The 27,059-nt window shown below is 30.4% G+C and overlaps 1 protein-coding gene across 2 annotated transcripts in view; it reads left to right on the forward strand.

Annotated features, from left to right (window-relative positions):
* The window catches only part of LOC127738108 (5'-3' exoribonuclease 2-like), a 62,648-nt gene extending 35,875 nt beyond the window's left edge, over positions 1 to 26,773 (forward strand). The window contains exons 25-30 of one of the 2 annotated variants that reach the window (XM_052249227.1): positions 1,111 to 1,179; positions 7,047 to 7,187; positions 8,240 to 8,337; positions 17,928 to 18,021; positions 24,738 to 25,005; positions 26,054 to 26,773. In XM_052249227.1, coding sequence (XP_052105187.1) covers positions 1,111 to 1,179; positions 7,047 to 7,187; positions 8,240 to 8,337; positions 17,928 to 18,021; positions 24,738 to 25,005; positions 26,054 to 26,089 — 706 coding nt within the window. In that variant the 3' untranslated portion in view covers positions 26,090 to 26,773. The remainder of the gene's footprint in view (positions 1 to 1,110; positions 1,180 to 7,046; positions 7,188 to 8,239; positions 8,338 to 17,927; positions 18,022 to 24,737; positions 25,006 to 26,053) is intronic. The other variant, XM_052249228.1, reaches the window with a different exon arrangement.
* The last annotated feature ends 286 nt before the right edge of the window (positions 26,774 to 27,059 follow it).

Raw genomic sequence — 27,059 nt, forward strand, 5'->3', positions numbered from 1 at the left:
AGACGTAAAACAACATAATTTCATGCCAAATAACACAAGTACAGCAATTATCGATAATATTGAATCACTTTACAATTTTAAAAGTAAATACATGAAAATTAACTGCAACTTGATAATCTGAAGAAATTTCATATCGTAATACTGAATTAATTTCGTAGTTTACAATCAAATTGATACATCCTGTTTTCCGGTTAAAAAGTACACCACTAATTCATGGCCCCATTGCTTTGTATGTTAAATTCCTCAATTTCAAGCAGGCACAGCTCTTTTGTCTTAATTTCAAATAAAGTGACAATCATTGCATGTCAAAGCAACACCTTATGGTGTATTGTACTGAAAAAAAGTCAACATACCTTTAATGGCATATAAGAGAGAACTGGTTCCCGGAACTTTGAACGTACCAAAACAGGTACTTCAGATCTGACAAACAGGCAAAATGTACCCTCCTTTTTAAATTTCATGAATTTTTTTTATTATTCAAAATTATAAGTCAAAATGTGTTCTACAATGACCACCAGTCACTCAGCTTTCATTTGATACTAAAATTAACAAAATATTCTACATAGTGTCAAAGTTACACCCATGCGTAGGAACTATTTTGTGTTTAATATGTACTTCTTTCTGGTATGTGCTTTCTGACCGAGTCCGAATTAGTGGTGTTACACCTTTACATTCAGAATCGAAAGATGCATGTATATTACTATGAAATTTGCTATTTAAAGTCATTAAAACCTTTTAAGTTGTAAACTTTTGCCCTCCAAATCGTTCTTCAACGTTTTACAAAACGCTACGAAACTTCTTGTTGTTGATGCTGCAAATCGTCGATACCTGTTCATGACTTCTGAATTTGACAGTGAAAAATAAAGAACCTCTGATTTTTAAGCCCTAAACAATTACCAAAATAGCCAGAAAACGATGTGGGAACCTTAAGGACAGCCTGTGGTCATTCTTGACTAAGGGGGAGCCATGCAGGCTTGGCATTGGAATTGTTACAAATGACAATTAATGAAAATATTGGTTATTCTATAATGAAATAAATATAATAAGCAATATATCAGCCTGTTCACCATTCCTCAAATTTAAATACTAAAGATGTATAATATTTTTCAGTATTCTGTTCAAAGATCCAGTATATGATGATGACCATCTGTTTCCATCCAAAGTACTCCCTAATGCTAAGTAAGTGTGCACACAACATTATACAGCTTATTATGTGAATATATACCCATTTGATATTGTATATGCACAAATTTACCTGTCTGACTATGCTTTTGCTGTACTTTTTGTTATAAATAATTTTGCATTAATGACCAGGATTTTGTGCACTGAATACTGTCTGTTGAATTCATTTATATTTAAGTTTTTAATTCATCAAATAAATATTTACCATTAATATAAAAATAAGGAGACATTGCATGATTGCCAATGAGACTGCTATCCACCAAAGTTCAAATGAAAGTGGATGTAAGCAGTTATAGGCAACCATACAGCCTTCAACAATGAGAAAAACCCATACCGTATTGTCAGCTATAAAAGGCCCTGACATGAAAAATATGAAACAATTCAATTGAGTAAACTAATGGCTTATTTATAACAAAACAATTTACGAAAAACAAATATGACAGACATGAACCGATGACAACCACTGATCTACAGGCTCCTGACCTTAGGTTCTTTCTTAATACATGAATTCCTTTTGAACATTGTAATAATTGGAATTGTTTGCTCTCATTTTAGAAGAGTATGTCTCATAGCAGACAAAAGCCTCCTCTCTAAAATAAATTGTACAAAGATGTCTTTTGCTTTGATGTTTCTTATTGGCAGACACCAGTTGATTTTCAACTCATCTCATGGCTCAGGAACTTAGTTATGATAAATTTCCACAACAAGTTTAGTTTCTCAGAAAACGATCAATCTGTAGATGCTTAAATAGGGGTCATTGTGAGTCAGACACATGAAACATAGCCTTCATAAGTCTATTCTTTATATTGTGTATATATTTCCATTTGATAGTATCATCTAACCTTAACCTCATTTGCATGGTCACTTGATTTAGGATGTTTTTGTAGAGCCTGCAACATTTATGTCAAGAAAGTGAGCTATAGCTATCCTAGATTTTGTTGTCGGCAATGTCCACATTTTGGTTGAGTCTCTGGTTAATTTTTTTTTAGAAATTAATAACTTTGTCAAACCTTCATGAAATTTGAACAGATGCTCTTTCATGACCAAAAGACAGTATCAAGAGCAAAATTATTTATTTTCACTTTTCTGTATTTTACTGACAAATGGACATTTAGATGTAGTCTAAGGTTAAAGTTTTTCAGTCATCAATTACATTGTCAAACCTTCAGGAAGTTCATTAATTTGATAAAATCTTAGACTTAATCTGGAGAAGGCCTTCATACTTCATAGGTCAACCACATTAGTTCTATTACTTTGCTGATTGTATGTATTTGCCTGTCATAGGGGTCACATGATTTAGTCATTCTTATGTTTCTTTTGTGTGCACTTTATTCTTATATTTTTACATTTTACTGAAATTATACAATTGTATTTTTAAAATTTTTGAAACTATGGCAATATCATCGCATATTTATGAATTTCTAAACAAGAATTGAATTCAGTTTCATCGTAAAGTCGAAAGTTTACTGCAACCATTACTAAAGTTATCATCATGCATGTATAGTCATTGTATAGCACGTCATTCAAATATGTTATGTATGTTTCGATTTATTTAATCAGTCATGAGCTGTCATTTGCAGATTTCCTAGAGAATTACACATATTAGAAACCTATGGTTTTAGACTGACCTCAAGGTGACATGTTACCTTGCAGATCCGTAAACCCTTTACTAACTTGTCCTGCTTATTAACCCATATTGCTTTATAGAAGGCATGTTTCATAGCTAGTTATAAGTAGTAGATCATGTTTAATAGAAATAATGGTTGGCAAATATCTTATTTCAGGTTTAAAAGGGTACAAATTTTCAAATTTGAATTTGTTAACTGTTTCTATAAGTACTTTCAATGATATACAACCAATGATAAGAAATTTCCTGTTTTAAAAATCTGTAATATTTCAGTAATCAGTGAAACATGTAGTATTCAATATTAATGTAAAGTTCCCTGCATGTGATTACAAAATTAGATAAAGTAAATAATAAATATGGCTTCATTTAAAGGGGCATTAGCTACAAATTTTCGACAAAAAAATAAAACATGATTTTTTGTTTGTTTCAAACATTTAGAAAAGTAGAATAAAGAAATAATATTTTGCTATTAGCAGTTGGTTTGTTTCATTTTGTCAAAGTAAGCTAAAAAAAAAAAAAAACCTCACTGGTGTATTATTGACTTTCAAGTCAATAATTCAACTCATTTGAATCCATATTCATGCAACCTTTTAAGTTGACCTTTAGAGGAGATGTGTGCATATGTTCATCGTGTGGCTCATTCATTAAAAAGAAAAGAATGTCAACAATGTTGAATTACTGCTTCTTTGCCCTCTTTTTAGACAAAACTTTTATTTAAGATATATATGTGAAGTAGACTAAGTATGTATGTACTTAATTTAGTTATTATCTGCAGACTGCAATGTTATTTTGTTATTATCATTATTAGCTAGAAGGTAAAATAGGGATATTTGCCAACCATGTGTACTTTGATAATGACTGTTTATTGTTATAGTTGTATTTATTGATTTTTCTTTCAGTTCATTTGCTTTTTTAATTTGCATGAAAATTATTTATCCAGAAAATTTTAATTCACAAAGCTTCTACAAAGTTAAATATTTGATTTTATTTGTTTTGCTATTTGCATTTTGGTATCCTAACAAGGAAGTAATGACAAGATAACTTGTGTATCTTGTTTAAGGAAGTAATGACAAGATAACTTGTGTATCTTGTTTAAGGAAGTAATGACAAGATTACTTGTATATCTTGTTTAAGGAAGTAATGACCAGATTAAATGTGTATCTTGTTTAAGGAAGTAATGACTAGATAACTTGTGTATCTTGTTTAAGGAAGTAATGACAAGATTACTTGTATATCTTGTTTAAGGAAGTAATGACCAGATTACTTGTGTATCTTGTTTGAGGAAGTAATGACAAGATAACTTGTGTATCTTGTTTAAGGAAGTAATGACAAGATTACTTGTATATCTTGTTTAAGGAAGTAATGACCAGATTAAATGTGTATCTTGTTTAAGGAAGTAATGACTAGATAACTTGTGTATCTTGTTTAAGGAAGTAATGACCAGATTAAATGTGTATCTTGTTTAAGGAAGTAATGACAAGATAACTTGTGTATCTTGTTTAAGGAAGTAATGACCAGATTACTTGTGTATCTTGTTTAAGGAAGTAATGACAAGATTACTTGTATATCTTGTTTAAGGAAGTAATGACCAGATTACTTGTGTATCTTGTTTAAGGAAGTAATGACAAGATAACTTGTGTATCTTGTTTAAGGAAGTAATGACAAGATTACGTGTATATCTTGTTTAAGGAAGTAATGACCAGATTAAATGTGTATCTTGTTTAAGGAAGTAATGACTAGATAACTTGTGTATCTTGTTTAAGGAAGTAATGACCAGATTAAATGTGTATCTTGTTTAAGGAAGTAATGACCAGATTACTTGTGTATCTTGTTTAAGGAAGTAATGACCAGATTACTTGTGTATCTTGTTTAAGGAAGTAATGACAAGATTACTTGTGTATCTTGTTTAAGGAAGTAATGACAAGATAACTTGTATATCTTGTTTAAGGAAGTAATGACCAGATTACTTGTGTATCTTGTTTAAGGAAGTAATGACCAGATTACTTGTGTATCTTGTTTAAGGAAGTAATGACAAGATTACTTGTGTATCTTGTTTAAGGAAGTAATGGCAAGATAACTTGTGTATCTTGTTTAATTATTCTTATGAGTTGGTAACAAAAAAAAGAATGCTTAATCATTTAAAAGATAGGTGAATGGAAAATATGTTTCATCTTTTAGCAGTAGCATTTCATTCTCTATAAGTAAAATGATGCACAGTAGGACCCTTTGAAGTGTAAGGACCACAAATATGATTTCAATGATGATAGTATGATATATTGCATATTCAAAGTATAAAGTAATTATCCCCTACTATAATGTCAAATAGTACTTTTGTGTTAACATTCATTGACTCCACATTACATCTCCAAAAATATATTGTTGAAATTTAAAATCTAGATGAATTAATACAAGGTGCCCTAAAAATTTTTACTTTTTGCATGGAAATAATTTTTACATTGACGAATCCAAGTATGGGAAAAGAGATTAGAGAGGGGCATCCATGATATTTTTCAATAGAAAAAGATCTTCAAATTGAGTTTTTTTGTTCCGTGATTTATAAAGGATGTGTATTGAAATAACTTTCTGAATGAAATTGTGATAAAAGTGCACAATAATATTCTTGTGACCAACAGTTTTCTTTAAAACTGATACATAATAGTCCTATGTAAAAGCTTTCATAAAATATAAAAATATTGGGAATGATGCATACTTCCAGTTGCAAATATTACATGTTTATTTAGGGGGAATACATTTTAAAACGTGATATGATTATACTCTGCTTTGTACTAGACTGACATGCTGAGTGAAAGTTTTAATTGTGGTAGCCCATAAAGTACTAGTCTACAGGAAAACATGTCACTCTGCCCAGACACATTTTCTCCAACCCTCTTTTTTCTAACTTAAATGTGGTTTGATAGTCGGGAAAGCACCAAATATTCAATTTTTAAGTCTTTTGTTTAACCCTGTAGCTTTCAACTTTTAATTATATGGAGTAATTTTAGATAAAATATGTCCTGCATACTGGTCTGATTTAGTTATTAGTCCCCTACCAACGAAGTCAAGGGGGACTTTAGGTTTGCACTCCGTCCGTCTGTCTGTCTGTCCATCTGTCAGTCCGGAAAATCAGTTTTCCAGACTTTTTTTCTTCGTGCTTGAAGATAATGATTTGATATTTGGTTTAGTGATTTATCATGACAAGTTACAGGTCAAGACCAATTTTCACGATTTTAGCTTTTCTTTTTGTTCAGTAATAGCCCTTTTCCTAGAATTAAATTTTTGATGAACTACTTATTAATTAGTAGATTTCTGTTCAAAGGGAAATAACTCATTTTTTAAAAGATTTTTAAAAGACAAAATGACATTTGGAATTTTTTTCCTTTTCTTTGGTAAATTGTTAGAAGAATTTAGTGGTAGGTTTGTTTGTCATTCTTGAAGATATTGATTTGATAGTTAGTATATAGTTTTATCATGACAAGTTACAGATCAAGTTGGAATTTTGTTCCAGACTGATAATTTTATGCAGAGTTATGGTCTTTTGACATAGAAAATTCACTTAAATAATCAGTTTTCAACAGTTTTTTTCGTCATGCTTGAAGATTTTGACTTGATATTTTTATGTAGTTTACACCATGACAAGTTATAGATCAAGTTAGAATTTCGTTCCATTTCAATGAATTTGTAAACGGTAGGGGACTATGTATTGCCATGCAATACTCACAGAATGCTTGTTTTATAGTTAATTTCTGAGCACTTCTTAGTTTGTAATGAGTCATGGATGAGGTGCTTACATACTACATGTATGTTAAATATTAGCACTTTCTAATTGTTTCCCCCACTGTATTGAGTGCTCACAGACAAGATTGATGCTGTCAGATTTGAATGCCATCACAAGCACAGTTCTGACAACAGTGGAAACATTGTTAATCTGAAACTTGAAACTATTATGTAATACTTGTTGTTTTAGGAAATGGATTTCCTGAAGAAAAAGAAATCTTTGAAATTTTCTATGATTATTTTATACTATTGATCATGATTTGAAAGAGAATGTTTTTTACATATTAAGGTCATATATATTTCTGTTATAACAAAATTGTTAATAATAACTAACGGAAGTGTTAATGCATACATTGATTAGAAAAAAAACCCATAATATCTGTTGATTTTAGAAATACTTTGAAATTAGAATTCTGAGAATTGTGAAACAATATTGGACATTAATTTTTGCTGCTTATTTCAGAATGCCAGACAGAGTATTAAAACCAGAAGATTTTGATCAGAGAAATAGGGGAAAGAGTTGGATGCCACAGTTAGGCTTTCAGAAACACAGTGGTTATAGAGGAGACAGAAAAGATAGTTCAGCAGCCAATAGAATGTTGAGGTTTGTTCTTAAACTTGATATCCTTCAGCTCATATTCTTTATAAAGTTATTATTGTATGAAGCCAGACTTGGATAAAATTCCTGTATACCAATAGTTAGCCACTTACAAAAGTCTGTTATTTGACTACCTTTATGACCACAAAATTGATGGCCAGGAAGATGACTACTTCCACAATATTCCTAGTATCCAATACAGATTCAGGAGATTCTTTCACAAGACTTTCACTTTCTCACTTTGGTCAAGAAATTTAAAAATGTTTATAGACCAGATATGAAGATGATCCCCAATTGTGACTGAGGAAAAAAAGATGGTCACCTTGGTCTTCTTCAAACCAACTATAAATACATAGCCACCTCAGGTTGAAATGGGGACATTAATTCAGATGCCTTCTGTAGAGAGAGTGTCATGCTCTCTGCACTTTAAAAAAAACCCTTGCAGCAATTCAAAAAGAAGTCATTGTCATTCAAAGAAGGACAATCTGGGTCAAATCCCTATTTTACATATATTTGAAAAAGGTCTCCTCATAATGAAAGTGTTAATGCCACTTTCATCACTTATGGATATTTCACTCCTGAGATTTTTGTCAGCAGATTTTTATAAAATTCATATCCGAAGTTTTGTAGCAGCAATATTGTCAAAGAGTCCAAAAATTAGCGCCAATCAATTTTTGACAGGACTATTGCTCCTTGTAGTTAAGGTAAATTATATTGGATATTGTGTTGTAAGTACTCTCACGCCTACTTTTTCTTTCACATTTTTATGAAAATTATATCAAAGGTTCATTTGAGAATGTCTTGTAAACCTGATGATCTATGCACTTTAAATGGAAAACAATTATAACCCTTGGACAGATAAAACATGTGCTGTGTCTTGGGACATTAAAATGATGTTTTTTTTCAGGGATGGAGTAATGCTAATTAGTAATTATAATGCCGTGTAATGCATAACTTTTTCCAAAGTAATGCACGTAATGTGTAATGCCCCAATTTTGGCATTACATGTAACTATTATAGAAAATTGAAATGTTGACTATGCATTTTTTTTTTTATAGAGGAAGTTTGGGACGAGGTAACAACCAAGGAGGCGGAGGTTGGAACAGACAAAGTATGTACAAATCTCATAGTGCTCCCTCACTAAGGTATCCAAGAGGTTGGTAATACTTTCCTCTCAGTTTAGGCATGAGGTTTAGGCAATCACAAACAGTTTTCTGACAACAGAATCTTTCAAATCATGATCAGAAAATATCAGTTGTGTTTGAAACTATTTATCATTTGTACACAACTTTTTAAAATATTTTTCATCTTTGTATTATGCCATACATCAATCAGGAGAATCAGAGATAAATGAAATTCTGAATAATGATATATGTAAGATTAGGCAGACATTGTTCTTTTCAGAATTACATATCATGACTGGTCTTACATTGAATATTGCATCTTAACTTAGGATAGTTAAAACTCAACTTTTCAGGATAGATTAACCGAGGATCTTGTGGAGAAACTTATTGAAAAGAACTGATGAGAGCATAATTTGAAATATGTTCTTTTAAAATTGCTGTGCAAAATTTAGACTGAAGAATATATGTAAATCTTCTCTGACTTAATGAGAGTAGTGAATAAAATTGAGGCAATTGATTTTCGAAAGAAATGATGTGCTTCATTCAGTTCATAAAATTTGCTCTTCATAACTTTTAAATTTACTACAAAGGTATTTACAGGTAATTTCTGTACACATTACTTTGTCAGATAACTGTTCATTGTTAGCATGTTTTAAAGTTTTTTATTATTATTTGTTAACAAATGGTTTGTAATATTTTTTGATATACAGTATCAAAACCATTTTTCAAAACTTGTGTCGATTTTGAGCATAAAAGAAATTTTGCTAAAACAGTGAGAATAATGTCTGGGGAAAATTGGGTTGTGTATTCTAATGCCCCTATTTGGATAGTATTAAAAGAGTCTTCTCATTTAAGAACCCCATTGAGACAGCTATTTGAGGGATCTGTAGGTGATGTGTTCCAAGGCTAAAATTCCCCCCATCCCAAAATAATGATTTTTATGCAAATTTCTACACCTTCACGTACATTTGTTGGAAGATCTTTACAATTGCCATTTCACACCTAATGTTAAATGTATTTTTGTACATGTTTTCAATTCTGTGATTGGTACCTATACATTTTAAAACAAATTGCTCATGATTTAAAAGGAATACTCAATTAATACATTTACTTTTACTTTTATAGTAAAGACACATAAGCAGATTTCATTCTCCTACATTTTCTGTGGTTTTTTTTATTGATACTGTATAACTGATACTTTTACTGTTATCTAAACTGTTAATCAATTTCACACTTTTTAATCACTTTCACACTTGTTGATTAATTTCACACCTTAAGTATTGTTAATTGTGTACTGAATATTAACACTAATCTGTTCTTATACCATTTTGGTCAGAAATCATTTAGGTTTATTTCCCCCAAAGTTATTTAGTTGAGTCTATAGCAAAAATTTTCGCAGGCGATACCAAAATTTATGCACCAACTTCTAAATCTGATGTCTTACAAAATGATCTCGACGCACTCTACAATTGGTCATGGTTATGGGATATGAAATTTAATGTGAACAAATGTAAGCGAATCCACTATGGAAGAAACAATCCTGAAAATGTGTATACCATGAACAATATTGATATCACTAAAGATGAACAAGAGAAGGATCTTGGAATTATTTTTCAAAAGGATCTTAAATTTTCACAACACATTTCAAGTAAAATAAATAAAGCCAATAGTATACTTGGGTTGATTAACCGGACTTTCAGCTTTAAAGATCAATCTACATTTTTAAGACTATACGTTGCGTTGGTACGACCACACGTGGAATATGGAAACATTAATATGGTATCCGCATTTGAGGAAAGATATTAATGCAGTAGAAAAAGTGCAGATGAGAGCAACTAAATTAATTCCTGATATAAGACATTTGGGTTATGAAGAAAGATTAAAAGTACTTAAACTTCCTTCTCTTACTCACAGAAGGCGAAGAGGTGATATGATACAAGCTTTTAAAATTATAAAAGGAATCGGAAGATATATCTTATGAAAGATTTTTTACTGTTATCAGGACAAATACCCATAGGCATAATTGGAAATTAGTAAAACCTAGATGTAACACTTCTTTTCGTTTAAGACATTTTTCACAACGTATTATAAATGTTTGGAATAACCTACCAGTTGAAGTTATTTTTTTCAAAAACTATGGAAGCTTTTAAAATTAGTATAGACCGTCATTGGGAGTCAGTAATATATCAGTTAAGTAATTGATGAGGACACAAATAGTTTTTCTATAACTTTTTAATTGTATGAAATATTGCACCAAACCATGCAGGATTGATGTTTGTATCAGTTATAAAAGTGTACCAAAATAAGGTGGGCTAAAAAGGATAGGATCCTTCCATATGAGCCCCACAATGATCTTACAGGTATCTTACAGGCATTTACACTTAAATGATCTACATTGACTTGACAATAAGACTTTGGGGGTGAAACGAAACAAGTTTTTTTTAAGAATTAGCTTTGTCTTATACTTCTACTATGAAGATATCACTTTTATCCAATTAGTAACTTTTATTTCTAATTATGTGATACACTAATACAAGTTCATTTTCAAAAACCATGTTATTATTAACACAGAAGCACATTTCACAAAATGATAAGGAAACAGGTAGTTAAAAATAAAAATGTCTTTCAACTCTGTTCATCCATGCTATTTAATTGTTTGGAGTTATCTCCCTTGTCACAGTTGAGTTTGCCACATCCATGCTATTTATTTGTTTGGAAATATCTCCCTTGTCACAGTTGATTTTGCCACATTCATGCTATTTATTTGTTTGGAATTATCTCTCTTGTCACAGTTGATTTTGCCACATCTATGCTATTTAATTGTTTGGAATTATCTCCCTTGTCACAGTTGATTTTGCCACATCCATGCTACCGTATTTATTTGATTGGAATTATCTCCCTTGTCACAGTTGAGGTAATCATTTCCATATTTGTATCTTTAATAGTTACTGTTTTAACGATATTATCAAATAAAATAAATGCTGATGAGTCCTACCTATGTAGTATGTTTTTTGTTTTTTTCTTTTACATGACTATCAAGGGTCTGGAAATGTTTTTACATGATTTGAGTCATTTGATGATGATCTAAAAGCCAGAGTCTCTCATTCAAATAGTCAAATTTATACTGGGTGTCAAGACATAAGCGAGTTTGTATCAATGCTTTTGTTGTATGATCTACAAAAGCGAGTTTGTATCAATGCTTTTGTTGTATGATCTGCAAAAGAGAGTTTGTATCAATGCTTTTGTTGTTTGAATGATCTGCAAAAGCAAGTTTGTATCAATGCTTTTGTTGTATGATCTGCAAAAGCGAGTTTGTATCAATGCTTTTGTTGTATGATCTGCAAAAGCAAGTTTGTATCAATGCTATTGTTGTATGAACTGCAAAAGCGAGTTTGTATCTATGCTTTGTTTTATGAACTGCAAAAGCGAGTTTGTATCAATGCTTTTGTTGTATGAACTGCAAAAGAGAGTTTGTATCAATGCTTTTGTTATATGAACTGCAAAAGAGAGTTTGTATCAATGCTTTTGTTGTTTGTATGAACTGCAAAAGAGAGTTTTTATCAATGCTTTTGTTGTATGAACTGAAAGTTTGTTTCAATGCTTTTGTTGTATGGACTGCAAATTTATTAGGAATTGATCATGCTACTTTAATTTTTTTTTAAATGGAACTCGTTTTCAGGCCGATTATAAATTATGAATAAAATCAGATTTACAATAGAGTTTTTTTCTGACTTTCAAGTGGCAGTTTTTTCAGAATCATACTTGTAAAAGTTTTTTAATATGATTAATGATCGTTTAACTTAGATTAAAGCACATTTTACAATTAAACGTCTTGTAATGATCAAAACCGAGGGACACATGCATGCATAATGAATATCTGCATGTTTGACTTAAATTTAGTTTTTTATAATGATTTGAATAGTAATCTTTTATTTTAAAATCTTGACTATTGACAGCTTTTGCTTCAAAGTTATTTCATAACAATGACAATCGTCTGTACATGGTAGTGGGATAATGGGATAATCACTTTTGAACAATCTGTGCATAATTTGAAAAAAGCAAAATGAGGTCAAACAGTGGAACATGTTATCCTATGTCCACATTAAATGAGACACACATTCATTTTGTTTTTATTTGGGATAACAGCTTGGTGTACATATTTTGACACCATGGTATACTTTCTGAAGGTTTGAGATCTGTAACAGATGGCTTTCATTTGATTCGCTATAGTTAATTCTGATGTATTCCCTTCTACATAAGGTATGAATTTGGACTAGAATATGTTAGTATGAATTTGTGAAATTATCCAAGAGTTATGTCTTATAAAAAGAAAATGTTAATGTGCAAATGCGGCCAATTACGAGCCTTTTAATCTCAAATTGTTTTGGAAATAGATGATTTGATTTAAAGGTGTGCCAACAGTATATATTTCTAAGTGTCTTAGTTTGGTACAGATTTAAATGTAACTTATAAATCAGATTCAGTATGTTGGTACTCGTACAATACAAGGTTTATTGATATAACATTCAGAGCTCCAATTAAGCTGTGTACTTGCATGATTATGCAATAAAAACAATAAAAAAGCTCAATCCATTTGTTTATTTCTGTGTTCAAAAAGCAAAGGAATGCAAAATAAACATAATTATGAGTTAAAAAACTATGCTTTCTAAAGCCTTCTAGTTGCTGTAGTTTGCCTTATTTACCCTAATGGATAAATTGTTGTCGAGTAATTTATCTAATTTTGTAATTTAGGAAATCTGCTTTCATTCTAAAATTAGAGCTTCAAATCAGCTGATGTGGATTGCTGTTCGAATTTCTAAATCAATTACCCCTTGCTCAAAGAGTGTATCCCAGTAAGCAATAGACACCAGTTTATAAAGTTTAGTTTATTTACTTGAAACTTAACGCTGTTTTAGGGATAAGTAAAAATAAGATCTCTTTTGATTTTGAAATATTATTGGTTTGTTGTTCAAGAGATAAAGACTTTTACCCTCATATTTAAGTGGCATGTTTCATACTAAATTGAGCCTTGGATTGTATGTAAAGTAAAATCAGACTGTTGAGTTAGATTAACTATTAAAAGAGTAATAACTTGAATTAAACAATTCATTTAGCTAGTGCATGGTTTATTCTGATGATTAATATTATTTTTAATCTGTATCTTGTCATTGGAATTTTGTATTTCTTATATAATTACACCTTATATAAAAAAGCCAGATTTTGATTGGTTGATAGCCAGTGTATTTTTCGCATATTCTAATATTTTTTCCTCATTTCAAACGAATTTGCCTGTTTTTCACCACTGCCGGTGAATTTGCCTCAAATACCATGGTATTTGCCATTTTGGATAATCCTTTTTTACTCTCTCGAGCATTTTCCCTCCAAATTTTTTCGGATATGACATTACATAAAAAAGGGAGCTAACGCCCGCGATTCTATGATAATATCCTCTTATCCTCAAAATTATGCATAAATATGTTAACGAATTAGTTTCAATCCAAATCTATTTGGTGTAATTAAACAGATATATCATGTTATGGAGGGGTATTTGCGAAAAATACCAGTCTTGGGACCGAATTTCCCTCGCCTAGCGACTTTAAATATGATAGGCAAAGTGAAAAACAGAAAGTGTTTGCTTAGTATGTTTTAAAAATGTTGTATAGTAATATTCTAATATTTTCAGCAGGGAAAAAGAGTTTGAAGAGAAACATTTTTTTTATGTGAACATGACAAACTTATTAATTTTTTTTAAGTATTGATTGATGTCTGTGTGTCCTGTTTGACTTAATTTCTTGGTTAATGTCAATATCACAAGATACAAGATATGGTTTACTGTGAATTCATTATTATTCATGGAATACAAATTTTTGTGGATTTCGTGGGTATTGGTGAACCACGGATTTAGATGTTCAATGAAGTACAAATTTTCTAAAGGCTTGTATACAGACTTTGCCAAAACCATGAAATCAAATATCCACAAAAATACAATGTATCTTCTGTCCACGAAAATAAATGAATCAACAGTACAAATGAATGTAACTACTGGGTAGATTGTTGGTTGTATAATAAAAAAGTCCCCCATGCTTGTAATTATCTTGTTCACACAATTTTCCTATCCCACTACCCACTAAAAATAAAATCTGATTTTGCTGCCACAAAGACATCTTGTTCTAGCATATCCTGTAAAAGATACCTCATTCAATGTAAAGGATTGATATTTTTGTGAAAATGATTGTTGATATGTGCGATTTTACACATTATGAAGACATAAAAAAATATTGAAAGAATATCTTACTGACAGAAAGAACATTAATTGTCATCTTAAAGAGGGTTGGACTGGTTTTAATGGACTTTCCAATGACCTGAATAGATGATCACAGCTGTGTTTTTGTATACTGTCTGAGTTGTCTTGTACCCTTTAGAAAATGGATGTAGCACCATTTGACATGTGCCTTGTTCCTTTGTGACCCACATATGACCTTGACCTTTGACCTCAAGATCAAACTTTAAATTTTTACTTTTTAATTACTTATATAGCCATATCGTCCCACATATTGCACTCAAAGGCTTGAAGAGGGGGTGAGGCAAGGTTTAGTTCACTGAAACAATTCTATAGGACATGTGATAAAAGATGGTACTTTTACAGTGAAATAACACTGATGAAGCCTCAGTCTAAACAAGATTGATAAATTTTATTTCGTTAATCACATTTTAAAAGTGACAATATAATTAACTCAATTAGTTAATGTGATAATTTTCTTTGGTGATAGTCTTGGAGTGGAACATTTTAATTGGCATATTGTCAGTCCCAGTTGGTCATTACGTTCACAACTACAACAAAGTTTTTGACGTAAGTCAATCAACATCTAATCTCATAGAGTATGCCATGTGAATCAAAATAAAAGGTACATTCACAACACATTATTATAAATGCCAATTTTTATAAACATTATCTAGTTATAAGATTGGCAATGGAATCTAGATGATTAATTAAATATGTAAATTTATTCATGACAATGTAATTCTTTTCTCAATCATGTCTAATTAATTGTTATTGGCCAGTCTTTGCGACCTCATAGGCATACTAAGTCAATTGTTGACTTCGAAAAAGATTTACTTCTCACAAATAAATTGGATTTCTTGCCTCATAACTCTCGTCAAAACTTGTCAATTTTTTCAAAGAAGTAATCTTTGGTTTCTAATGACTCTATCTCTTTCTAATATTCCAACTGTGTAAATAGGAAGAAATTTGGTTGGCGAAGAACTTGATGTGTATTGGCCAGCACTTGAGAATAATTACGCAGGAATCTTACCGTTATATTTAATCACGATGAAGCTTTATCGCAAGTTCTACTCTTTATGTCATTTTTATAACAAGGTTTCTTTCAGTGATTGAAAATTTTATGCAGTTTTTAAGGTTATTGCTTTTTTATAGCAAATATTGATGCCACAGATGAACATTTAAAAAATAGAAGACCAAATATCTTGAAAAGCACTTCAATATCTAATCTATTATGGGATTTATGTTTGATGTCTTCTACAAATATATTATTTATTGAGAGAATCTGAATTACATTTACCCACAGTATTTGGCTTAAAACAATACAAATGTATTGACAAATATTTAAATGTTTTATACTTTTCTTTTAAATTTTTTCACAAACTTTATTGATCAGAATATTAATTAAACCAATTATGGTTTTTATACAAATTTAACTAAACTAGGTTCTATGCAAAGAAAAAGTTTAACTACAACATATTATGTCATATTCTTTATACATATATTGCTGGTTTGGGAATCTTATATTCTTTATATTTTTATGCCTCACCTTTGCATTATGTTTTACCGTCTCTGCATCCATCCATCTATTAGTCCGTCTGTACATCTGTCCATCTGTCTATCCTGTATCAGGTTGATATATTGTTTTAAGGTGGTATACCATTAAGTTGTGTTCACATTAGATTGAAACTTAGTTTATATGTTCATTATGTATACTTTTTAGAGTTTATGCCAATAAGGTGTTTGACCCAGATTCCATGGTTCACTTGTCGATTTAAAGTTTTGTTTTAAAGTAGTTCACCATAAAGTTGTGGTCACTTTACCATGTGAACTTTTCAAAAATGTACCGGTATGCCAAATTAGGGTTTTTACCAAGATTTTGCTCTGCACTGAACATGTAAATGTTGATTGTGCAAGTGGGGCATGGTGTCCTCTGGGTATATTTTCTACTTTATCACAATATAAAAATTATAATTTACAAATGTTACCAAAGATTAGCAGTGAAAATTTCATTAGGCATATTATATGTGTCTCGAGATATGTTTAAATTATGAATAAAGTTCTAGAAGTTTGAATGTTTGAGAATGTGAGAGAAATTATTTTTAGTAAATAAATCTGAACCTGTTTATTATAACAGACTGCGCCCACATGGGAATGCACAGTTAATATAAAATTTGATTTTTTAATATCTTTAATTGCAGTCTTTGATTTTATATGATCACAGAAAATAAGGTTACACTATGTCAAAATTTTACACAATTTCATTATTTATCAAATTTTAGTGAGAACTTCAATCAGATTAAAGATAGAAATAATTCTTTCTTTGAAAATTATGAGTATAATTGATACATTATTAATATTTACAGTCTGTGTATTATGAATGTTTCTTTTGAATATATCATTCTTTGAGTATTTAAATACCATGCACAGTTTAACACGATTAATTCTTTAAGTTTACAGATAATTTTAGCTTAAGAAATGAATTATTTAGTAGAATAACCTACCATCTTCCCAGCAGATAATTATATGTTTATCATGTCGGTAATTATAGCATCAATTAAGCTTGTGGCCTTGCCATATTTTCCACCCCAGAAGTCTGCAGCTGCTACCAGGGAGAAATAACACCCAGCTCTTCCCAAACATCTTTTTCTGATCACATTTAATGATTTTACTTCAGGACTTTTCAACAAAATAGACAAATCATTGTGCATGAGTTAGCATTTGACAAATTGTACCATGATGGTGCGTTTGACTCGCTTGATTCTTTAATGAGGCATTGATATGTGTTAAAAGATGTGATGCCCCAGGCTTATGACAGACAGAGCTTGTTAATTCAATAACTTACACCTGATTTGCTGTGTGGCCTTAGAATTATTTTTTAGCACAAGCTTTGAAACCCATTGAGTAAGGGTTTTTCTTTAATCAAAAGTTTTTGTCTTTGATTAACAATGTTTAAGACCTCCTTATTACTTTCCATATATCATCAACAAGGTTCTTAGAATATGATCTAGTAGGTAGAAAGGCTATTGAACACTATATTTGTAAAAGAAACAAATAAATTGTTTTCTCTTTTACACAGTATGTAATTATACTACAGCTACTTAGAAAGGTGTTATGAAAATTCTTGGTGTTCTACTTATAATTTCTAAAGAGATAGAAAAAAATAAAAGGTCCTTTATATTTATTATTTGCACAAGCCAATTTTTTTTTATTTCAGCAAATAATTATTATCATAAAACAATTTTACATGGGTTATGTGCTAATTTCCTTTGAATTAATACCTTAAATGATTGATTTTATTACTAATATTTTTTGTAAATATGTTTTTTTTTTTTTTTAAAGGCGGTGGCTATGGTGGTGGTTATGGTGGTGCTCAAGGTTACGGAGGTGGAGGTGGTGGCTACAACAGTGGAAATAACAGAGGAGGAGGTCAAAGGTTAGTATTTACTCTAAATTATCCAGTTTTCATCAGTAATTGCACATAACATAGGATCTTTTGTCCCCCGCACAACACTTTGTGGGGGACATAGAAATACCGGGTGTCCGTCCGTCTGGTCTTGTTAGCGCTCTCACTTGTACAATTCTTGCAAGATTTTTATAAAACTTATACCATAGAATTATATCAGCAATGTCTCAGACGTGTTTGAAAATCAGTGCCGATCAAATATTTTTAAGAGAGATGCCCCTTGGAAACATTAGTTATATAGAAAATTGCATCGTTAGTGCTCTCATCTGTTCAATTCTTGTTGGGGGCCTTGGTGGCCGAGTGGTCTAAGTAGTTACTACTGTAATCACTAGCCAGTCAACACTGAGGTTGTGAGTTTGAACCCCGCTCGTGCGGGTGCACTCGACTCCAATCTTAATTGACTAGGATTGTCAATTTTCCTATCGAAGGTTGGTGGTTTTTCCCCTGCACTCCGGCTTCCTCCACCAATAAAAACTGGCCGCCACGAAATAGGCCAAAATTGGTGCTTAAAAGTGGCGTTAAAACACCAAAAATCAAATCAAATCAATTCTTGCCAGATTTTATGAAACTTGTATTGTAGGTTAATATCAGCAATGCCTTGGACGGGTTTGAAAATCAGTGCCGATCAATAATTTTTAAAAGAGTTATGGCCCTTAGAAATATGAAAATTGCATTGTTAACCCTCATGTGTAAAACTCATGCCAGATTTTTATGAAACTTATATTGTAGGTTTATATTAGCAATGTCTCTAATGAGTTCGAAAACCAGTGCTGATCATTCATTTTTAATAGAGTTATGCCCCTTAAAAATATTAATTATATGGAAAATTACATTGTAAGCACTCTCATGTGTACAATACTTGCCAGATTTTTTTCAAATTCATATCAATGGTTTATAACAGCAATGCCTCTGACAATTTCGAAAATAAGTGCAGATCAAATATTATTAATGAGTTATGCCCTTTGGAAATACCAAATATTTCGGAAATTGCTCTCAAGTCTTCAACTCTCAAAGATAATAAAAAAAAGTTTTAAAGAACATAAAAAAAGTTTTTTATGCCCCAGCGATAGAGGAGGGGGCATTAAGTTTTACCCTTGTCAGTCTGTACGTCCCAAAGTTGGTTTCCGCTCTCCAACCAAATGTTATGAAACTTATACACAATGCTTATAACCACAAAACACAGATCAAGTTTGAATTTTGGTGGTGTCACTTTAACCGTTCTAGAGTTATGCCCCTTTACAAATGGAAAAATTGCTGAATTTTTTGTTTCCGTTCTCTTACTTTAGTTTGCCTCAATCAAATGTTATGAAACTTATACACAATTCTTATTACCACAAACCAAAGATCAAGTTTGAATTTTGGTGGTGTCACTTTTACCGTTCTAGAGTTATGCCCCTTTACAAATGGAAAAATTGCTGATTTTTTTGTTTCCGTTCTCTTCTTTAGTTTGCCTCAATCAAATAATATGAAACTTATAAACAATGCTTATTACCACAAAACTCATATCAAGTACAAATTTGGGTAGCGTCACTTTTACAGTTCTAGAGTTATGTTCCTATATAACTTTATATGCTAGCAGGGGCATCATCTGTGTCCCATGGACACACTCCCCATTTATTTTAGTTATGGCCCTTGGACTGATAAAATATTTGCAACACGGGGGACATTGGAACTCTGTTCTTTTATATTTACAGGTATCAGAGGTCTTTTAAGAATGAGATTCATACTACCAAAACTTATAACACACAAATCAATAGACAGAAAATTGTAAACAATAATCCAATCCAAAGAGTCTCAAATATACAGAAAATTGAATAGAATTAACAATGTAAATGTTTTCAAAGATTTTAAGTACAAAGATGGCCTTGATAAATTAAGATGGCGCTCACATGTGCTCTATATTTGACTCCCAACCCCCCCCCCCCCCCCTCAAGCTAAAAGGAATAAATAAATGTTTAACCAAAACTTGTTTTTCATTTTGCTACTAAATATATGGCTAACATTTTTTTAATCATGGCTAATTATTAATATTTGTGTATGAATTAGTTACAAATTTCTTGTAACTTTCATTCAAGTTAACCTTAAGCAAACAACAGTTTATCAATCTTTTGATAGAATTACACTCTTTGACTTGGAGAATTTTAAAAGAAAAACTGTTTTCATCAGCTTTGTCAACCTTATTTTAAACTTTTGAGCTAATACTTAAGATATATATCATATAAACCCATATGAATTTAATTCTAGTTAATCTACTCTTCTCCAGTTTTCAGCCTCATGGCATTTAAAATTTCATTAAAATAAAAAGTTTTCTCTTTTATAGTTAGTCATCTTTCTTTGCAGGATATTGAAGTAATTTGTGAATTTTTTTTATGATCCAGATTTTCATATTAGTCATAAGAATAAAGTTTATTTGAATAAAATGGTTGCTGACTAATTTTCCTACTGATTTGACCATATATTCCTATATATTTTTAAGCAATAATAAATTTAATGCAAATAAGTTTTCTCTCCTTTATTGTCAGCCTAACTTCAAGATATAGTTGAACTGATATATAGTATATAATTCTAGAATGTCAGTGAAGTAAATAAATAATGCCAAAAAATAGTTAGATAATATATATTGTTCTGGTTTTCAGCAAGACTTTATTTCATTATATTTTATTATTTATATTATATTGTTCTGATATAAGGTTTATAATTGTACCATTTGTAAATAAATGTCACACAGGAGTTTTTTTCTTGAACTAATTATTGACAACAGTAATTTTTCTGCAAATAAATGTTTTCTGTTTATTTTTCACTTATTTGTTGGGATATTATACAAATTATTTGGTATGTAATTGTTAATGTAATTTCAGATAAGGTTTACGTTTTTTGTTTCAGTTAGTATTTAGAAAATTAAATTTTTTATATGATTATGGTTGTCCTTTTAATCGTTTTTGTAGGATATAAACCTACAGACTCTAAAAAGACTTTTGGTCATCTGACATTTATGCATATTTTGACTCAATCCAAACTTAAAATGAAAATGATTGTATTGTAAGATGTGCAACCATTTAGTCAAACTCAGTTGGTATATATGGGAAGAATGAATTTTATAAAACTAAAAAGTGGAAGAGGGATCCCATGCAATTGATTTCAGGGTTAACGTAGGTTGATATGAAGCATATATTCTTGGTAAAGAGATTATTCTGAAAATTAAGTTTGAGGTAGTTTTATATGAAAAAAGTTACATTTTATATCATTGTAACAATAACTAATTTACATTAATGAAATGAATGCCAATCATGTAAGGATGAACAAGTATAAGTCAGTTGGCTGAATTATAATTGCTAGATATTGAATTTTAATCTAAAATTATGTCTATTGGTTTGGACAGTATTATGGATGGAAATTCACATAAAAAAGATATATAAAAAATACTACAGGAACTGAACATTTCACTTAAAGACCTCTAGCTCTGTATATGTATTAAAAAAAAATCCCTTTTATCATGACCATTCTTTGATTTAAATGTATAATCCATGGTATACAAAGTAGGTAAATATTCAAATAATTACATTTTCAAAGACAATTAATTTTCTTGTTTCATTGAGTAGTATATAAGTAGAAGTTTAAAGAAGTATGGCCTTCAGAAAATTATTTTACAATAGGTATCTAATCTTTGATGATATGTTTTTTAATCAAATTTAAGTGAGATATTTTGACAGTTATTTGCTTTTTAAACTAAAACTTTCATGAAAGAAATTAAGTAACAATATCAATACAGTAGTTTCAAAAATTTTCTAAACAAAATTTTGAAATTTGTTTATTGTTCGTTTTTATTTTAAACTTGCAGATTTTTATGTTGCATATGGAGGTGTATTTCATGTCCAAAATGATTATTTTAGTCATTTTATTTTGATAAAGATGTACTATTGACATCTTCCTTTATTCATTGTCTGTTTTGAAGCAACTTAGAATTTTGTTTTTCCATTAAATAGTAATGAAATTATTTAATTGTTGAGATTAAATATCTTTTATGTCTTAAAATAGTTCTATAGAAAAAATATTACTAATTTAATGATTGAACATCCCTGATAAAAAGTTGACAGATGTGCATGGAAAAAGTCTGATGTCAGTGTCGATGTTGAATCAAATCAGGGCCCTTGAAGTGCCTTTGAGTATCTTTCGCAGTATCACAGGACACAACATTTAGACACTGATTCATCATAGCAAACGAAATGAAAACATAGAAGACGATATTGGTCTAGTAAATGATCTCATTAGATGTAAGCCAAAGGAAATTAGAACACAGGACCCACAATGGACTCACAAAAACTTGTAGCAATTAATTTTGGAGTGGGGTTGTTGAGATTGATAGGATTGTTAAAGATAGAAGTCTGCACACCTGTGCCGCTATCAAAGAATTGCTCCCCGCTACTTTCAAATGTAACAAACAAAAAAATCAGGGTTTGAATAGAACTTGAACTCTGAAAAGATATCATTGATGATTATTAATTGAGGTGTCATTTTTTCCTTTATTGGAAACAATACAAAAGTACTTGACGCATGCTGTATATACATTCGAACGTAAATTTCAATCTGTTTGATATCTTACCTCTGCACTAGTGTTTTACTCAGCAAATATCTCCTTAGAATTATTGATCTTATTTAATAATATTGTACTCTAGTAATATTTTTAAATTGACTACAGTGTTTTGTTAGGTATACTTGAGTTCTTAATTCTCTGACTGCAAGGTTTAATATTTTGATTATTTGCAGGATTTTTTCATTAAGATAGAAAAATATGTCAATCATGATGTTAAAGGTTACGTAAACTTATGACTTACTTTTATCCCCTGTCATTGTTCTAATATTACGGAATTTATCAAAATACTTGACTTTCTGTACCCACCAATTTATCATTTTATTTTTACTTTTTGTGATTTCCACTGACACTATCTGTGTGGTAGTAAAGCTGCTAGAAAAAGTCTTGGGTCAATTTATTTTCTAACTAGCATTGAATGTTAGGTTTAGCATGTTGTTATTTTTATCTTAGTCCTTAATAATTATTAGAATTTTTGAGATATTTTATTTAGATTAAGTTGGAAAATGAAATTTTAAAATAGATTTTGAGAAAAGAGAATTTTTTATTCAATAACATGATTTCTTCATCAAAGTGAAATTTCTATAGAACTTATGTATCTTATAATAATGCCAAGGTAATAAAAAAGATGTTTTTCGCCTGCAATAGAAAGGGGGTATTATTTTTTCTGGTGTGTGCATCCAACCAACTAACCATACTTCTATTGGCCATCCCATCTCTGTTTAAAGTAGTTTACCATGAAGGTTGAGTCACATCAATTTTCAGCTTAAAAATGTTCATTACGCTGTGAACTTTTTAAAAATAAATGTCAAATTAGGGTTTTCACTCAGATGTCACTGCTCACTGAACATGGAATGTAATCAATGCAGAAAGATGTTGGAAGTTTTAATTTTTACTATTGTCTGCCTGTACATGGTGAAAAAAAATATATTTTGTTCAATTGTTTCAGATTACCAACTCATTTGTAATTGGAAATAAAACTCCTGACCAGATTTTACACATTTCACATAGTGCCAGTGTTTTTATTGCCCTGCTGCAGTGGAGGGGACATTAGGTGTTACCCTTGTCTCTCTGTAGTCTGTACGCCCCAAAATTAGTTTCTGTTCTCTAACTTAAGTTTGCCTCAACCAAATATTAGGCAACTTGTACTCAAATGCTTATTACCACAAAACACAGATCAAGTTTAAATTTGGGTTGCCTCTCTTTTAGTGTGCTTGAGTTAGGCCCTTTATAAACGGAAAAATTGCTGAATTTTTTTTTTTAGTTGTCTAACTTAAGTTTGCCCCAGCCAAATGTTATGAAACTTATATACAATGTTTATTACCAGAAAACACAGATCAAGATAAAATTTGGGTGGCATCACTTTTACAGTTATGTCTCTTTATAACGTCATATCATGTTTCGGAGTTAAGTGTGACGTCCATTTTCACTGAACTAGTACACATTTTTCTCGCTGTGTTGAAGACCCATTGGTGGCCTTGGGCTGTTTTCTGCTCTTTGGTTGGGTTGTTGTCTCTTTTGACACATTCCTAATTTCCATTCTCAATTTTATGCAAGCGGGGGCATCATCTGTGACCCATGGACGCATTCTCCATTTCTTAAGTTATGTCCTGAAAAAATGTGAAAAATAGATAAATGAGATGTCATCTTAATAAAAGGGTATGCTATAAAAAGTTAAGTTAGATTTAATAAGAAGATTAGAAACCATTGAACATAAGTTGAGGTTGAATTGATACATTTGGAATTTGTGGTTCTCAAGTTATAATTCTAAATAATGTGGAAAATTCAAAAATCAAGGTTTGTTTTTATTTTACATGAGTATTCTTGAAGAAAATATATTTTTTTAGTGCAATATGCAGATATCAAGATGGATTTTCCTGACAAGTACTCTTGATACTAGATCATTTATTAAAATCTTGTTTTGACACTGGTGTTTTTGTTTTTTATGTTGTATCATTGGATTACTGTTTTATTGAAGTATGTCCTACATCTTTGTTAAATGTAGCAAAATCATAAGAGAAAAGAAATAAGGCTGGTGGGAATCTAGAAATATCTGATAATGACCGAAGGAGAATTAAATCTTTTTGGCATTTTTCAGATATGGTAACCAAGGTAACCATGGTTGGCAAGGCAACATGAACAATCAGGGAAATGCATATAATAGAAATCAGCAACAGGGAGGATATGGAGGCCATCAAGGAGGTTATAATCAAGGTGGAGGTAATTGGAGTGGAAATCAAAGAGGAGGTAATTGGGGTGGCAATCAAGGAGGAGGTAATTGGAGAGGAAATCAACAGGGTGGCAGTAACTGGGGAGGTAGCAGAAACCAACAGCAGAATAGAGGAGGAGGAGGAAATTATAATAGTGTAAGTATAAAGTGATATGCATATAAGAAAATACAATATTATGTTGATAAGCCAGAACAGTGTGTTTTACCATTAAACTTTGCATGAGTGGTTGGAAACTTAGGTGACTTTCATGTATAGATATATAAGCAAACTTGTTTCTTGTTAGATAAATATTCAGAAAAATCTTAATAAATCATTTTTTTGCAAGATTAACAGTTTATGGTTAAACAAAACACACATTAAAATGTCTGTTACATTTTGAAGGAATTGGATTTCCTATATAGAGACAATATACAATGGATACGTAAAACTATTTTGTTGAAAGGAGTAAGTTCGGTAAGAGCCATATTTGGCCTCGATTATTAGGTTCAATGTTTCAAGATAAAAAAATGTTTTATTTTGATGTAAAGACATGTAAGAAAGTTAAAACATTTTTTTTGTATAAGTTTTATATTAAAGCATTGATTTTTACATCCAAAATAGACCAAAAATAGAGAATTTGGAAAATTTGACAAAATCATTCGGATATCAACCGAATTAAGGCCTAGAAAGCATAGAGGGCAGGTGTCAACAAACTAAATATTCAAGTCAGAAATGTAAAATGTTATAACAAACATTGTTTGAAAAGATAATTTTTGTCAACGTATGCATTTCCTGTCCAAAAAATCTATGGAAATTAACCCGTTTTCATTGAATTTTCGTTGAAAATCAATGTGAGTGCTATTTGTGACGTCTTGAATTGAAAGCAAGTACATAAATTTTCGACAAAAAGACATATTTCCTACCTAGATTATGTATTAGCTATGATTCATTGTGATATTGGTCAATAAATCCTAACTTGAAATTGTTGCTAGAAATAGGGGCCATTTTAGGGCCTTATCGATTCTACTGCTTTCTATTCATAAACAGTTTATGAAACATGATAAAAAGTACGAAATATAAAAAATAAAAAATTAGCTTTGAGAAATGTTAAGTTTGGAAGTTCATTAAAAGCATTACATTGCACATTTTCTCATTAAACATACAATTTTCCATTCTTATACATGAACGTATTATATACTTTCAGAATAACAGAGGACAAGATAGATACAGACCATACTGATGTAATCTTTTGAAAGAACAGAATATTGCACATAAAACAAACATTATATGAGAATACAAGTGAAATTATAAATAATCCCTTATCTCAAGATTTGACAATTCAATTTTGAATATGAAAATGTTTTGGACATCTAGAGCATGAACACAGACATAATATGATACATCTTTAACCAACAGCAAGATATAAAATGGTTTAATTTGATTTGTCAAGTCTTGTTTTGAGTTTGGTTATAATACATAACAAATGTATTACAATGTATGTGAATTTCAAATTAGTGAATGATGTTACAGTACCACATCGAATAGTAATATTCATGGATAGTATTCAATAGCATCATTTAATGTGCTGTAAATATTTTCATGATTATTTATAAGTAATATATAAATAAAGAACTGATTGAAAGTAAATGCTTGAGATATTTTTTTTTAAATTCTTCAAATATGTTTAAAGTACACATATTTTTTTTAAATCCAAGATATTTAAAACATAAGTTCAGAACACATACCACTCATCATGTCATGTCTTAACTTAATTATTTCTTTAGTCTTAAGAAACAGTGAATACTGAAATTTCAATTGTATGTTTTATATGTCATGTAACTTCATGGTATTTTAATTAATTTATAAGATCAAACTTCCTTGTAAATATCATGATGAACAATTAAAATTATTATCATTATTCAGAGTCTGGTGTTATTTTTCTTCTATTACAAATGAACTTTTTGACTTTGATTTCATATTGTTTTTAATGTGGAGTGGCTAAAAAAATTTGGGGCAAATAAATCAATTTTTGGCCCAAAAATATGAAGAATGTGTATGAATAATTTTTATGATATACAAAAACATTGAAAAGTATACATCGATTAAGAAAATAAAATGATTTGACATAATTTTCAAAGTGTGGATGTCACAATGACGTCATACTATACCATCATTTTATAAAAATAACAAAAAGAACTAATTAAGAGTTT

Source organism: Mytilus californianus, unplaced genomic scaffold (genome assembly GCF_021869535.1).
Source record: "Mytilus californianus isolate M0D057914Y unplaced genomic scaffold, xbMytCali1.0.p SCAF_4, whole genome shotgun sequence".
Classification (NCBI taxonomy): domain Eukaryota; kingdom Metazoa; phylum Mollusca; class Bivalvia; order Mytilida; family Mytilidae; genus Mytilus; species Mytilus californianus.